General features: G+C 33.2%; 1 protein-coding gene across 6 annotated transcripts in view; it reads right to left on the bottom strand.

Moving 5' to 3' along the window:
- The window catches only part of CDH18 (cadherin 18), a 922,309-nt gene that overhangs the window by 99,523 nt on the left and 806,003 nt on the right, over positions 1-16,783 (bottom strand). For all 6 annotated transcript variants that reach the window (XM_053592795.1, XM_053592804.1, XM_053592784.1 and 3 more), the window contains one exon: positions 13,384-13,571. In XM_053592795.1, the coding sequence (XP_053448770.1) occupies positions 13,384-13,571 (188 nt within the window). The remainder of the gene's footprint in view (positions 1-13,383; positions 13,572-16,783) is intronic.

The raw sequence follows: 16,783 nt of genomic DNA, 5'->3' as shown, positions 1-16,783 counted from the left end.
TAAAGCTCAATCACATTGGTCTAGGCAGAGAATTCTTGGATGTAATCCTAAAGCCACAGGCAATAAAAGCAAAATTAACAAATGGAGATTACATAAAACTAAAAAGCTTCTACACATGCAGTAAATAATTAAGAGAGTGAAGATGTAACCCTCAGTTTGGAAGGAAACTTTTACAAAGTATGATTTAGATAAGGGCCTAATATCCAAAATACTCAAACTAATATCCAAGATAAACAACATAATAACAAGAAAACAAACAAGCCTATTTAAAAATGGGCAATGGTCTTAAATAGGCCTTTCTCAAAAGAAGTCATACAAACAGTTAACAATATCCAAAAATCGTTGAACACATTTATGATACGATAAATTAAAACTACAATAGGATATTACATCTGTTAGAATAGCTATTATCAAAAAGACGAAAGGTAGTAAATGTTGGCAGTAATGTGGAGAAAAATAAACACTTATGCTGTGTTGCTGGTATTGTAGATTAGTACAGCCACTTTGGAAACCATGTGCAATTTCTTCAGAAAACTAAAAATAGAATTATCATATGATGTAACAATTCCTCTATGAGCATATACAAAAAGGAATTGAAATCAGTATGCTGGGGACATATCTGTACTCTCATGTTCAATGCAGGATTATTTACAATAGCTAAGAATGGCAACAACCTAAGTGCCTAGTGACAAATGGATGAATAGATACAAGAAATGTTTTATATATACAATGACATGCTATTCAATACTGAAACTTCCCAGTGCAGATAGTTCTTTTATTTGACATAGCATGGGTAAATTTACAGGATTCTAGGTTAAGTTAAATAAGGGAGTCACAAAGACATAAATATTGTATGATCTTATTTATATGTGGAATCTGAAAAGTTGAACTCAAAATAGAAAGCAGAACGGTGGTCACCAGAGGCTGGGAATGGGGGAATGTTTGGGGAAAATCAAGACATTTGTCAATGTGTACAATGTTACAGTTAGATAAAAAGGAATAAGTTCTGGTACTTTACAGAACTGCAAGATTACTATATTTAATAATATTGCATTGCATATTTCAAAATTACTAAAAGAGAATACTAGAAAAGATTTTAAACGTTCTTGACACAAAACATTTGCCAAAATGATAAATTTTTCAGGTAATGGCTAGGTAGGTATGTATGGAAATATCACATTGTATCTTATAAATATATACAATTGTTATTTGTCAACTAGAAAATTAATGGAATGTTCCCTGTTCAATTAGGAAATATGCTTTGAACTGGTATGTTGGAATGGACGTGAACTTTGGGAAGTCATAAGGAAGACTATAGGGGGATGATTGTACTACCCCCGCCCCCCCAAAAAAAAAACCCATACGTATATATCGAAAAAGGCAATTAACTTATACAGTAAAATGATGGGAGGCAGACCTTATCCAGGATTATCCCTGGGGATTACAATGACAAGTGTGTTTGTACATGAGGCAAAGGGAGGTATGGCACAGAAAAGAAGGATGAGGTATCTAGAGGCCACAGAGCCCTAGGTGGGGATGATGGGGCCATGAGACAAGGACTAGAGTGTTCAGAAACTGGAAGAAGTGAGCAACTGTTCCCCCTGCTTCCCTTGAGTTCACTGACAAGGTCCAGCCAACACTGATTTCAGAGTTCTGGCCTCCAGAACTGTGAGATAGCACGTTTTTATTGTTTTAAGCCACCCAGTTTGTGCTAATTTATTACATTTCTAGGAAATTAATGTGGTCTTATTTGCTTTATATAAAAACGCAGGAGACATTTTCTTTCTTTTTTTTAGAGTGCTTAAAGATTTAAATAATACTGCAATTGCCCATCCAATTCGACAGAATTCCTTAGCAAATCATTTGCCCGATATGTTTAGAGTGGTAGTTCATTCACAAGTCTCTCATTTTCATATATGGATTGCAGATTATATGGTTTTCTTTTTTATTTCTTTAAAGTTGCTCTTGGCAACTGTCACAAAAATATTGTTCACATGAAATTTGTGTAGCATTAAGAAAATATAATTTTTTTCTAACTGTTTATGTTATTTTTTCCCAGTTCTTAATAAAATTTGTTAAAGTTTATCTGTTGTACTGTATTTTCCTGCCAATTTGGAATTTTTTGGGGGGGGATTTTGTTTTAATTAATTTATTTATAAGAAGAATAAAATTTATATCTTTATTTAAAGAATGAAAGAAATCCCTGACATTTATTTTTTCTTTCAGAGTATTATGGGGTATGTACTATTTTGTTACATTTTTAAAATTTAATATACATTTCTGTTTCATAATAGGCTTTGATTATTCTTTTCCTGCTTTTTCTCTTCCTCTTATAGTTATATATTTAATTTATCTAACATTCTTCTATTTTATGTCCTTATTGTACTTAGACTTATAAATATGTAATTAGAAATACTTAAATTGAATCCCATAATTTCCTTCTATGTTCTTTTTCATTATCATTTTTTCTCTAGAAATTCTTCAATTTGTTTAGGATTTTTTTCCCCTCTGAGAATTTCTTTTTTTTAAACTAAAGAGGTTTATTCTCTTACAGTTTGGGGGGTTAGTTGTCCCTCTAACTTCTTTTTTTAATTTAAATTTATTTATTTTTATTGTTAAATCATAGCTGTGTACATTAGTGCAATCAAGGGGTACAATGTGCGGGATTCATATACAATCTTGAAAGAGAAGGTTGTTGTTTTTGTAGTTAAATGAGAAGGCTGAGAATGTTATTTATTTTCTTATTTCATTGTATTCGAATGAGAACCCTTTATCTGTATTATTTTGTCTTTGGGGATTTGATTGAGAAATCCTGAATAGTAACAGTATTTAATTGTACTAACTATTCCATTGATGCTTGAAATTAAAAATGGATCTTTGAAATGCAGAGGTTGATTGAATCAACCTCCTATTAGTTACTTCATTGAATTATTCAGATTTTAAAAACACCTTATCTGCTTATCTGCACAGACTTAAATTTAGGAAATATAATTATCTTCTTCCTTTTTCTAGATATATCCACTTTGATATACTATGCTTTCGGTTTTCTGAATGTAGTTGCTGTGTGATGTGTGGCAAAGATGTTCATACATACTGTATGCTTACAGTGAATTGGTCTCTTTAAGATTGGAAAGTGCTGCTCTGTCTTTTTATAATTTCACTTTTAATTCCATCACAGTGGGCATTGAAATCATATTTCTTTCTTTTTTACTTATATTGCTTTTTACTGTAATCTTATTTCTTTGGTTTTATGAGTTGCCAGTTTCATTGTATACATTTCTCATATTTAGAAATTTCTGTTATTTAGAAAGATTTATGATTTTGTTCCTGTGACCACCTCCATTTTTATAAGTGAAGGTTAAGCTTAATCTGTACTTCAATTAACAGTAAACATTAATACAATGCTTAGAGTAGCAATTAAAGTAGAAGATTGCCATATCCTCGCATTTCCTTACGTATTAGTAGCATTTCCAAATTTTTACCTTTGCATTTGTAAATGTTGTTAGTTGTAATATTTGATTTATAAGTTGTCACCTCTATTCTTTGTTTCTTAGCCATTACTATTATAACAATCAATGAATTCAATGGCTTTTTTTCACTTATAATATTATCTGCTTTTAAAAGAGTTATTGTTTCTACACGTTAAAGCACTTTTTACATTTTGCTGTACTACCTTTGTCCTGATATTAATTATAATCAGTGTTACTGATGATAATTATTTTTAATTACCCACAAGTATTCTTTGGTGAAATAATGTATTCAACAGGACAATATCCCTCATTTTTCCCACTGGGGAAAATAATTATTGATTGAATCTAAATACAGAATTTTAAACTGATAACAACTAAAGGTCATAACTTTTATTTAGGTTGATTATTCTATCTGCTCAGGATATTTTAGGTGTGGTTTAGTTTAATTAGCAAATAATAATTACACATATTTATGGGGTGCCATGTAATGCGTTGATACATGAATACAATGCATAATGACAAAATTAGCATGGTTAGCATATCTTTATGTTGAATTATTTGCCTGTAATCTCCATATGTGAAAGAATGTGGCTTGATATAAAACCCTTGCCTCACATTTATTTTCTTGAGCATCTGGTAGTCATTACTCTAAATTATCTAGGCATGTTTAAAAATAATCTCCCAAGCGAAGATTTCCCTCACCGTTTCCCATCTTTGAGAAATTGGTTTTCTTTTATCTTTGAGCTCATAACAATTTAAACAAACCTATACAATTACCACTTGACACCTTGTATTAAAGCAATATTTCATGTCTACTCAGTTTTCCCTAAGAGATAGAATATTCTGTAATTCATCTCCATGTTTCATGTATCTGAAACAATTCCTGGTATACAGAAAATGATTAATAGATCTTTTCATCTCAAGTCTAGTTGGGTTTACCGTACAGAAAAATGTTATAGTACATGGTTCAGATTTGAGAAATGAAAATTTTCAAATTGTTTCTGAAATGTACATAGTTAACGCCCACATCATGCTAAGCAATGTTAACTCATTTAATCATAACAATTATCTCTGTGAGGTATAATTGTTTCCTGCTTACAAACGAGGAATAATCTTACGCAGGGGGACTTTGTGGGTTGTGCCCTTAACTCTAAGCTACATGCTGGATACCTAGTCAGCAAATAAGTAGAATAATAAATACAATGTTCCATTTTGTTGATAAAGATAAACACATTTTTAGTGGAATATATTGTCCTAACTATTAAAAGATATATTTATACATCAGCTTTTCAAGTAATATCTGTTAAATTAAAATAAATTGATATGTTCACTGATTCTAATTACCAGAACTCTGAGTACCTTCGTAATTTCTCTAATTCATTGACTCATATAAATATGAAACTAAAATGTTATTTGGACAAAACCCTTCATTTCCCTGAACCCCGACTATAAGCACTTATTGTGGTATAATTTTAACTTCCTTGGCCTATGGGGTTTCTATGACTTTATTTAGCTACTGATCAATATCCTTATTTAATAGCTGTCAGCGAGCTAACTCTGATTTTCATTTTAAATTTTAGTTTCTTAATTTCATCCTATTACTCCTAGTAATACTTTCATGTATCATTGCCCTTTCTAACTTGTAAAATAAAACTTTTCCCTATTTAACATTAATCCATTCCATATTACTGATGATAATCTTTCCCATCAAATGTTTTCCAGTCAGCTCTAGACACTTAAGATTTCTTAATTGTTTCTCATGAATCCCTTCTACTGTTCTTTAAATCACCCTATTATATTCCTCCTTTGAAACTCTATGATCATTATAAATACAAAGATATTGAAAACACTGTGTAGCCAGTTTTGTGATTCAATTCTTCTTTGGAGTTCAAGAAGTTAAAATTTTGTTTTCTTAAGAAACAAGAAAGGAGACTTATGATTTTTTCTTTGTCTAATTTTCATCCTTCACAAACATCTGGATTTTCAGTTGCAGATAATATTAGGGTTAATATCAACACTTCCTTTTTTTATTAAGTCATTTGTACAAAGATCATAAATACATTTATGCCATTATGGGATTTGATGTGTTGATTATTTGTACAAATTGGAGTGCTTACATCCTACTAATCAACATAGCTTTCACCTCATTTACCCAATTACAGCATTAAGACATTTGTGTTCTACACCTGATAGATCCAACTTGTACTTGCAATGTGCTCCACAGGTGTGGTCCCCCTACTAACTCTCCCTCTATCAACCCAGCCCCGTCCCCTCCCATATCCCCCCTTCCCTCTTTTATCCTAGGCTAAGTTGTGTTTCATTCTTCATATGCAAGTGTGAGTGATTCTAAATGGTTTCACAGTAATACTGAGCACATTGGGTATATATTTTTTTCCATTCCTGAGATACTTTACTAAGAAGAATATTTTCCAGCTCCATCCATGTAAACCTAAAAGAGGTAAAGTCTCCATTTTTTTTTTAATGCTGCATAGTATTCCATGGTATACACTGCCATTTGATCCTGAAATTCCTCTTCTAGGTATATTTCCAAAGGATCAAAAATCATTTGGCAATAAAGATATTTGCACCAGATTGTTCATTGCAGCTCAATTCATAATTGCCAAGTCATGGAAGAAGCCCAAGTGCCCATCGACCCATGAATGGATTAATAAATATCAACACTTTCATTAAAAATTATTACCTTATTCATTTAAAAATAATATAATCATGGAATTTTGTAAATTTTTGTTTTCTGAAAAACTCTGTAATGTAAATGATGGTATACATATTTTATCAAAAACACAGGAAAAATGGCATGCATTTAAATATTGTTTCTCCAGCAAGGCTGTCTTATTATAACAGGGTTTGTGGTCCTTCCCAGAGGGCTTTCCTGGAGAGTGGACCTTCTATGGAGACCAGAGCAAGGATATAAGCTTTCTTATATTTATGCATTTTTCTACACGGAAGAGTATAAATGTCATTCCTTTCATATTATTCCAAGGATAGTGATGCAGATAAATAGTGCACGTTTGCATATTGTCATTTGAACACTAAAAAATAATGCCAAAATATATTTTATTTCAAATAAATTAAGTATGAATGCTGTCTAGAAGGTATCCAGAGCATTTATGTTTCTATTATTTATATTACATGGCTGGATACTTTCTAGGTAGCCATATACATTATATTATATTTAAAATATATTGATAAATTATTTGTATACAATTATATTGAAGCTCATATATGTGTTTATGTACATTGGTGTGTATGTGTGTGTGTGTGCATATATATGTTACATAAAAAAAATAACTAAATGCACCCAACCAAATAAAAACTTACCAATAGCCCATAGGTGTATATAGCTTAGTTTATGAGGGTATTTAATCAACCACTGGTTTCCAACTAGCGCACTATATATATCTTGTAAGAAAATATGTATTCAAATAACTAATTAGCATTCAATGTAGTTTCAAATGATTTACCTCTCCAGGCTCATTGTCATGCTTATAGATGAATATCATGAACAAATTTTTCCCAAAAGCAGTCCTCTGTCAAAAGACATTAGAACAACAGTAATAGATTTCATTGAATTGAAACTTGGGCTCTTCTCACTATTGCCTGTGGCTGAGCAGAATAACTTTTGAGATATTTGAACTTTATAAGAATAGAAACAGAAGCATTGCTGAATTTTTTGGTATTACAATATCTAATAAATGTTCATATTTTGTAGACATTCCATTAGAATAGCAACCTACTGATTCTGATGTGCAAACTGTGACTTGTTTGCCTGTGTGTGTATTAACAATGGGATGGGATGCTTTATTTATTGCTCTTTGTAGTTCTTAGTCCAGAAACTTTACAATCTACTGACAAAGAACACTCTGATCCTCATTCTGTTACTAAATGCAAGGTTTAGAAATGACAAAGCACACCTCAGAAAACACAATAAAAGAGCAAAAAATATAGAATATGGTATAGATATAGTATAATTGTAGTTGAATATATTTTGTTTTTATCTAATGAGTAACTTTTAACTATATATTTACAACTTATTCTGCTTATTCTTTTGATGCTTTTGAAATTATTTGTTAAATGAAACGTTATAATGATATTTTCCACACTGTGGAGTATGGAAATTAAAAAAGAAATATTCAGTACCTGGTTCCAAAATTGTTTAGCACCTCTCATAAGCAGGATACACATGTGGTCTATGTAGATACACAGTGAAGGGAATTATCAGTACATTTACAGATAATTAATGAGCAAAAGGCCTTATCCTACCAGAATCAGAAGTTATTAGAAGGATTTGGAATTGCTGGGCTTTCTATATTAAGAAATTACGGGAGTTGAAACACATTCTTCTTAGTAAAGTATCATAAGAATGGAAAAACAAGTATGCAATAGATTCAATACTAACATGAAGCCAGTAAATGAACTAATAAAAGTCCTCACAAAGGAAAAACTGAATTCAATTTAAATTGGGATGGGAGGGTGAGGGAGGGGGATTGATGTGTTCCCACCTAATGGGTACAATGTAAGGATATAGGGCACACTCCCTGGGTCGGGACACAACTGCAACAGGGATATATCTAACAAATGGAAACATTGCATCCCAATCATTTGTACCCTCACATTAATCTGAAATAAAATTAAAAAAAAGAAATTACAGAAATGCATACCATATTATGTAAAACAGAAAAGATAATTTAAAGGAGATAAATGACTGAAATATACCTGATATACCTGGAAATGTTGCCTGAAAAACAATATTTAACTTCAACTTTGAAGCAAAAACAAAAACAAAAAAAAAAATTAAACCTTCTCTTGAAATAAATTACCAAGAAACATGAGGGAAGCAGGTACATGTGAAATAATACATAGCATACCTAGGGTATCTCTGTCTGAGTTTGCTTACAGGTGAACTGAATAACATGAAATAAGGAGCAGCTAAAATACTAAATGAAGTTGTCTGTGAAGTATAAATAAAACTGGTGCAGACAGAGAAAAAACACAGGAAGACAAGAAGATATTGAGATGGTATGGTAACTACTAGCTAGACTCAGCTTACAGCATGATTTTCTGCTCATTTATCTGTTTTTCATGATCATCTTGTGAAGTGCTGAAATGAGAAGACGATAGCTTCTAAGACTCAAGATAATTAAAAGATATCTTAAACGGGAAGACACAGATTTATATTTCTTTTCACAGTAAAGATTATATCTTCCACCATTCCTTGTTGGCTTGGACACGTGAAAGATTTTTTGGCTTAAAATAAATACCACTGTACATGCAACTGAATAAGCTAGAAGAAGGAAGCGGAAGTTCTGAAGGTATTTGCTGAAGGTAAGGAGAGCAAATACAATCAGAATTATGAATTAAAGAAAAAATTAACATCGGGCCAACAGCTGAAAAGAGTGCAAATTGATCTAGGCACCATAAGAAAAGACTTGGAGAGAAACTTAGGAGAAACCCTTCCCCGGGTCCAATGGTGTATGTCAGAGAAAAGAGAGCATCACTTGCCTTCATTGCTCCCTTTTCTCCCCTCTCTACCCAGTTAGGCTGCATTAAACAATGGATGAAAGTCATCAAAGTGTATTTACAATGTACCATACCATGCACCAGTGAGTTTGACTTGGCAATTTTCTGATGAAGGAATGATATGGACAGAAATGGACAGGCACTCCCACTGGCTGATTTGTAGAGCAGTGTTGATTTTGATCTGTGAGATTAGCTGTTCTGCTTTGCTAGCTAAAGTGAGCTGCCTTAGAGATGAACTAAGGAACGGTTTTTAAGAATAGCTTTATCCATTTCAGGCCATCTAAATCAGTATCTCTCAAAGGTTAAAATCCGCTGAGGTACATAGCTAATTTTTCAAATTGCAGTTATTTACAACATAAAGCACATTGCAATGAAGTAACTCTGAGATTGATAATGCTAATCTAAAGGAACAAAAAATTATGAATGTGAACAACACATTTCAGAGGAAATTTAGACTACATTGAAAAATAAATTCAGGGAGACAAGTGAAAGATAATTTGAACTCATTAAATGGCAAGATGTGTTTCAACATATAATCACTTAATATTTTTACACAACTAAAACAACTATCATTTTGAAAATGTACTTTTGACTGAGTGCAAAATAGAATGAATTGCTTTAAATATATTTGCATACGCATAGGCTCATGTGTCATTTTACCTTCATTTTTTAGACATCAGATTAATTGCAGCCATATCGGGTGGTAAGACTCCCCATTAACTCTAATTCTACAATAGATACTTGCATTTCAGCTCATGGATATAATCAAACAATTCACCATTACTCCAGCATTTTGTAAGTATGATGCAATTTCTTGTTTTATAAAGACAATTGGTTTAATGGACAAGGACACCCCCTCCTTCCCACCCCCCTTTTTACCCCTCCCAGGTAATGGGGAGCTCACCGGAAGCTATTCATTTTTGCCTTCTGTCCTACAGTTGGTCAAAGAAGGAGGAATATTACCACGGGTTATTTCCCTCCACCTGTGTTCAAGACCTATTCAGGATTATTGCCTCCTCCAGCATACCTTTTTAAATTAAATATCTCCTCTTTAGTCTCCTCCATGTCTTTTTTCTGTTGAGCTTTTAGCCCTTTTAAGTCTCCTAACTTAAAATAAAAAGCTTTACTACCTTATGTTTTCATTTATTTGGTTTTTATGGTCCTTCTCCCCAAGTTACTTCTAATATTCTGGAAGAAGTCAGTGTTTCCCTCTTTCTTCCCCGACTCTTGCTTCCCATTCTCTCATCACCATACAATTTGTTCTTCTTTCCACTGTAGTAAAGACTAACGTTTCTTTCAGCCTGAATGTGTGGCTTGAGTAACTGTTGAGACTCTGAAGACAAATTGCCCAAGTTCGCTTTGCTATTGGCTTTCTAGCTAAATACCATTCTTTATCCTCTGCTATTTAGTTTCTTTAGCTAGAATACTCCTTGTCTCAAATGCCATGATATGATTTAAAGGAACAATAATTATTATGGTAACTCAATAAAGAGTTTTGAATAGTGCCTAAATCCAGTCCCAATACAGGGGTAAAACTCAACAAATACTGATGCTGTTACTATGATTTAGATGATAATGGTGATTATGAAGAACTGAAACCAGCCAGCAATTCTTGTCCTTCCTTTTCTCAAACACAATTAATATTTTTAACCCAAATTTGTTTGAAATTTCTAGAACATTTCATGTTCTTGATGACTACCTTCCTCCTGTACAGCATCCCTCGGGAATTTTCAATGCCAAAATTCTCTCCTATTATTCCAAAATGTTCCTGTAAGTGTTTATTTCATTTCTTCTGTCTTTTTCTTAAATATTGGCATTCTCTAGACTTTAGAATTCATCTTTCTAGGAGAACCCAGGCCAGATACAGTGGCCTCTACCTGTATTCCTAGAACTTTGGGAGGCTGAAGTGGGAGGATCATTTGAGGCCAGAAGTTTGAGACTAGCCTGGGCAATAGGGAGATCCTATCTCTACAAGAAATAAACATTTTTTAAAAGATGTGAGTAATAGCAAAGACCTGCAGACAAGCATCATTTGAACCCAGCAGTTTATAGCTATCTTTCTCTCCCTTTCTCTCTTTTTCTCTCTCTCTCTCCCTCCTCCTCCCTCGATAGAATTCATTCTACTTGAATTCATTTAAGTGTTGTAGCCATCTAGGGAATGAAAAGCAGGCAACCCTCACTAGACCTTTTCCTCCATATCCCCACCCATTAATTACTCTAATATTTTGAATGCTTTTTTTTTTTTTTTCCAGAAAATGTGCTAGATGTTGAGAATTCAATTATGGAAGAGGAAAGAAAATGTACTGGGTATCTGAGCTGAGAGGAGCATGGCACATGTAAGGAATCAAAATAATATAGTTGAATCCAGAGTAAAGAGACATGGTCTAACACTTGGGCTAGTCGATAATGTGAACAGTGTCAACAATTAATCAGAAATCTTGACATCAATGAGACATTGTCACTTCTTGCTTATATATTTTCAATACCTTTCCACCTGGAAAAATTTAATAAGGCCCCGCATGCTTTAGTGCCCACCAGCTGCGTTCCTCCTTCTCTTGACTTTACGGTAAATGTTCTTTCCTCTTCCAGGAATGATCGTCCTAACAATGTATACTTAATTCACTTCTATATTTCCTTGTCTATTCAATCATTGTCAAATACAAGACAGAATCAAATATTCCATTTTTTTCCCCCTCACAGCACCATGTACTATTCATAGATCAGATTTTTTTTTATTGACCTAAGAACGAATGGGTATGATGTTTGATTAATGTTTTTTTGCTTCCACAGGTTGGAAGCTTTATGAAGGCAGGGACTAAGTTTGGCTTTGCTCCTTTATATCTTTGAATACGTGGGAAGTATAGCAACTGGCACATAAGAGACACTCAAAATACACATATTTGTTAAGAGATATGAAAACTGATTTTTTTATTATAATGTTATTGAACTTGGTTTAACATTCTTAGAAAAATTATCATAACGAGAACGTATTATAAGTGAAGACAATGATATTATATGTATACCAGCGATGATGACTGCTCTCTGATTATTTAAAATGAATTCTGTTAGCAGGCCTCTTTGATAATATCCAAAAAAAAGAGGAACTTTCAGTTTTACACTACCATGAAATTGTAATTAGTAGGAGAGGAATGAATGGAATTTCATATAATTCAAATATATAAGTATTACAAAACAAATATATAGGTAATTAGATGGAGTCACTTTACCATCTATAGAAGTATGTTAGAATAAAATTTACCTGCTTATGTTGTAAATAAGAGAATCCCTTAGAATACTTGTTAAAAGGGCAAGTATCTCATTCCCACTCTCTTCTCACTGATTCCAAATATGAACACAGCATTCATGGATTTGAACTCTAGCACGAATCAAAGCCAAATTCTTAGCATAAGTTATGATTGAGATACACTGCCTTAGGAGTTACATTTAGGACATCCTTTTCTACTTATCTGTGTTCCATTTCATTTTTTAAAAACAAAATATATTTTTAAAGGCAAAACACAATAGTTTTGTTCCCAAAGACATATTCTTAGGATTAAAAAAGAGAGAGAGAGAGAATTAATAATTTCACTGCAAATGATGTGATGCTTCATGACCCTCCAGGAAGATCCTCTTTCCTAATAAGTTTTAACTAACGCATTGAAGAGTAATGCCATTAATAAAACTGATGATCACAATAAATCTGTTATCTAAAAAGCCTAAAATCTGCTGCATAAAAACTAGTTTTTAGAAATCATAAAAGATGACCAGACATTTTCTTGTTAATTAATAACCATTTTGGGGGGGGAAATGGGAAGAATAGCTTATTTAATAAGACTTGAATGTCATACTAAAAGATTAGGATATTTTAAAATACGATGAGACAGGTGATAAGAGAAAAGCACAGAGAGATATGGCAGAAGAGCAAGAAAAACAGTGGAAGAGACAAAAGAGCAAGAAAACTGGAGAGAGACAGGGAAGGCAGGCCTTTATTAAAGACTGGAACTATTAGAATGTCAAAGAATGCTGGAAAGTCAAATCTAATTGAAGATGTCTAGGAATCAGTGCAGCTTTATTTTGATATCATTGGGATATTTCAGGAAGATTTGAGCAGAGACAAAACATGAATAAAGACAAGGAAGGGATGTTCATGAACATTCTACAGCAGATTTTCTACCTTGGTCAAATGTATTTCCTGATAGAAGCACTAAAGAGTCAGATACAACCAATATTAAAATGTAATTACAAATCAAAGAAAAAATATTTCATCATTTTAATGGCCTGACAACATGGATTATTCACGTCTCTGAGAAATTTCCATTCATGGGTAAGTTGTTTAAACCATGAAAAGTACTTTTTTTTTTTTTTTTTTTTTTACCTTATTTAATGAAAGGATCCCTTCCCTGGTCTCTTTGTCAGTAGAGATGGAGAACACTCCAACACCATCCCCATTTATGATGGAGTACGTCATGTCAGCATTTGAGCCAGTGTCTGCATCATTTGCCTTGATTTTTCCAACAGCTGAACCAACTTGAGCTGACTCAGGAACATACAGCTGGTAGTGCTCTGAAAAATATTTAATATTAACCTTATTTAATAATGTTCATAAAATAATAAGATTATAGGAAAAAAGACAATTAATACTTAGACCGTATATTCAGATGAACCTTATATCAGGTAATGCATCAGATGGGTATTCATTAGATTTTCAAAGTATACTATTTAGTAAAGAAATAACTAGATTTACATAAATTTTAAAATATACATAAATATTTTACATGTGAAGAATGTGTATATCAGAATATAAAATGTACTATTCCTTTATATCTTTGATGAAAGGCCGATTTGCAACCTCTCTCTTTTTTGAGACAAACTCTAACTCTGTTATCTGGACTGGAGTGCCATGTCCTCAGCTAGCTTACAGCATCCTGAAACCCAGGTTCAAGCAATCCTCCTGCCTCAGTCTTCCAAGGAGCTGGTACAACAGGTGCCCAATACAATGCCTAGCTGATTTTTCTATTTTTAGTAGAGACAGAGTCTCCCATTTGTTCCAGTGGGTCTCGGTCTCCTTGGCTCAAGTGTCCTTCCCTGCTTGGTCTCCCAGAGTGCTAGCATCACAGTCGACAGCCACCACACTTGGCCTGTTTGCGTTCTTACGTTGAACAAAACCTGAATTTCTCAAATATTGGTATAATCCAAACGTATATCCACCTTCATATAGCACATAAAGTTAAAATATAAAATATGGGAAATTGGAATTCAACATGAAAACAGAGAGAAAAAGGACATAGCCTCCCTGTGACTGTAGTTATATATTTAACTATAGTATAAATATTGTTCAGTATGCATATATATGTAATCATTTTTACTAAGAGATTTAAATTTACTGAGATTCTTAAGCCATGACAGAGAAATATAGTAAACGTATTTCTATATTTATTTACCGTAAATTTCCCATCGGCTTCCATAAAGGACTGAGGTGGCTTTATAATTAAGTCACAAATAATACAATTTTATCATCAATTACCAAGTTGAAGAATGCGAAAATAAACATAAGGCCTACAAACAATAAAGTAGTATTGGCTAATTATCATTAATTTTAACAATATACAACAATGGTAGAATGCTATTGATTCTATAAAGCTCATTCTCTGATATCCAAAGACATCAATTTTCAAAAATTCGTCCCAATATTAAATGGTGAGTATAATTTTTCCACTAGGTACTCATGAAGGAAATATTAAGAAGTATAATTAACTTGTTTTAATATATTATTGACAAGTTAGAAACATGTTTATTAAGGCAATTTATTATAGAAAAAGTAAAACATGTGCCCATTCAGTGGGAGACCCCAAATCCCCCTTCCCCTCTCTTCCCTCCTTCTTTTCCCTTCTCCCCATCTTGAATTGAATTGAGTTTTTTTTTCCTATGCGTGAATTAGATTGTCCACTGGCTTCATATTCGTATTGAGTACATTAATATTTGCTTTTCCATTCTTGTGATACTTTACTGAGAAGAATGGGTTTCAATTCTAATATGTGAAACATTATTCAGCCATTAAAAAAGATGGAGAATTAACATCTTTTATATTAACCTGGATGGAGTTGGAATACGTTCTGCTTAGTAAAGTATCATAAGAATGGAGAAGCAAAATCCAGTGTACTCATTTCTAATATGAAGCCAATAGACCATCTAATAGAAGGTGGAGGGAAGGGGAAAAAGCGTTCAGGGAGAGGGGATGAAAGAGAGGGATGGGGGGTCATGGTGCATGGCACATCTCTTGGGGATGGGACGCAATGACAGTAGGGAATTTACCTAACAAATGGAATGAGTGTAACCTAATTCTTTGTACCCTGAAAGAGACCTAAACAATTAAAAAAAAATCTATTAGTTCACCATGTTTTTTATGGCTTAGTGGTACTCCATAGTATACATATACTACATTTGATTAATCCACTCATGTCTTGATGGGCACATGGGTTGAGTTCACATTTGCGGTTGTGAATTGTGCTGTAATAAACATTCAAGTACATGGGTCTTTTTGATAAAGTGAGTTTCACTTTGGGCATGTCCCTAGTGTACAATTGATGAATCTAATGGTAGGTCAACATGTAGCCCTTTGAGGATTCTTCCTATGACTTTCCATAGAGGTTGCACTGGTTTGAAGTCCCACCAAGAGAGTGTAAGAATTCTTTTCTCTCCTCATCCATGACAGTATCTATTGTTTTGGATTTTAGATAAATGCCATTCTCACTGGAGTTAGATGATATTTTATTGTGGTTTTGAGTTTCCATAATGATTAGAGACATCGACCTTTTTTACATACTTATTGTTCATTAGTTTATCTTCTTTTGAAAGGTTCTGTTCATGTCTTATGTCCACTTTTTTATGGGGTGGTTGTATTTTTTTCTTGATGATTTGGTTGAGTTCTTCACAGATTCTGATTATCAGCCCTTTATTGAGTGTATCATTTCCTTGGCAGTGCAGAAGCCTTTTAATTAATCAGGTCCCATTTGTTGATTTTCTCTGTTGCTATGATTGCTTTTAAGGTCTAATTCATAAATTCTTTCTTTAAGCCAAGTCTATAAAAGTTTTTCCAAAATTGTCTTCTAGAATTCTTACAGTTTCATGCCTTAGATTTAAGTCTATTATCCACCATGAATTATTATTATTATTTTATTTTTGAGATAGAGTATCACTTTGTTTCCTATAGTACAGTACTATGGCATCATAACTCCCAGCCACCTCAGACTCATTGGCTTATGTGTTCCTCTTGCCTCAGACTTCCAAGTAGCTGGGATTTTTACTGGTATCCCACAAACAAACTCCTAGCTATTATTAGAGGCAGGGTCTGGCTCTAGCTCAGGCTGGTCTCTAACTTGTGAGCTCAGGCAATTTGCCTGCCTCAGTCTCCCAGCGTATTGACATTACAGGCATGATCCACCACTCTGGCCCATGAATTTATTCTTTTGAGTGTTGAGAGTTACGGATCCTGTTTCAGTCTTCTACATGTGGCTATCCAATTTTTCTAGCACTATTAATTGAACAAGGATTTTTCTTTACAGTATATGTTACTTGCTTTGTCATAGGTAAGATGGCAATATAAGGATGTTTTACATGTGAATTCTCTGTTCTGATCTGTTGCTCTATGTCACTGTTCTTGTGTCAGTACCATGTCATTCCGATTTTGATAGCCCTGTAGCTTGAAGTCTGGTAAAGTGATTTTTCCTGATTTATCATTTTTGCTGAGGGTTGCTTTGGCTATTTGGGTTCTTTTC

Source organism: Nycticebus coucang, chromosome 1 (genome assembly GCF_027406575.1).
Source record: "Nycticebus coucang isolate mNycCou1 chromosome 1, mNycCou1.pri, whole genome shotgun sequence".
Taxonomy (NCBI): domain Eukaryota; kingdom Metazoa; phylum Chordata; class Mammalia; order Primates; family Lorisidae; genus Nycticebus; species Nycticebus coucang.
Note: the sequence above shows the minus strand (reverse complement) of the source record. Positions and strands in the feature narration are given on the sequence as shown.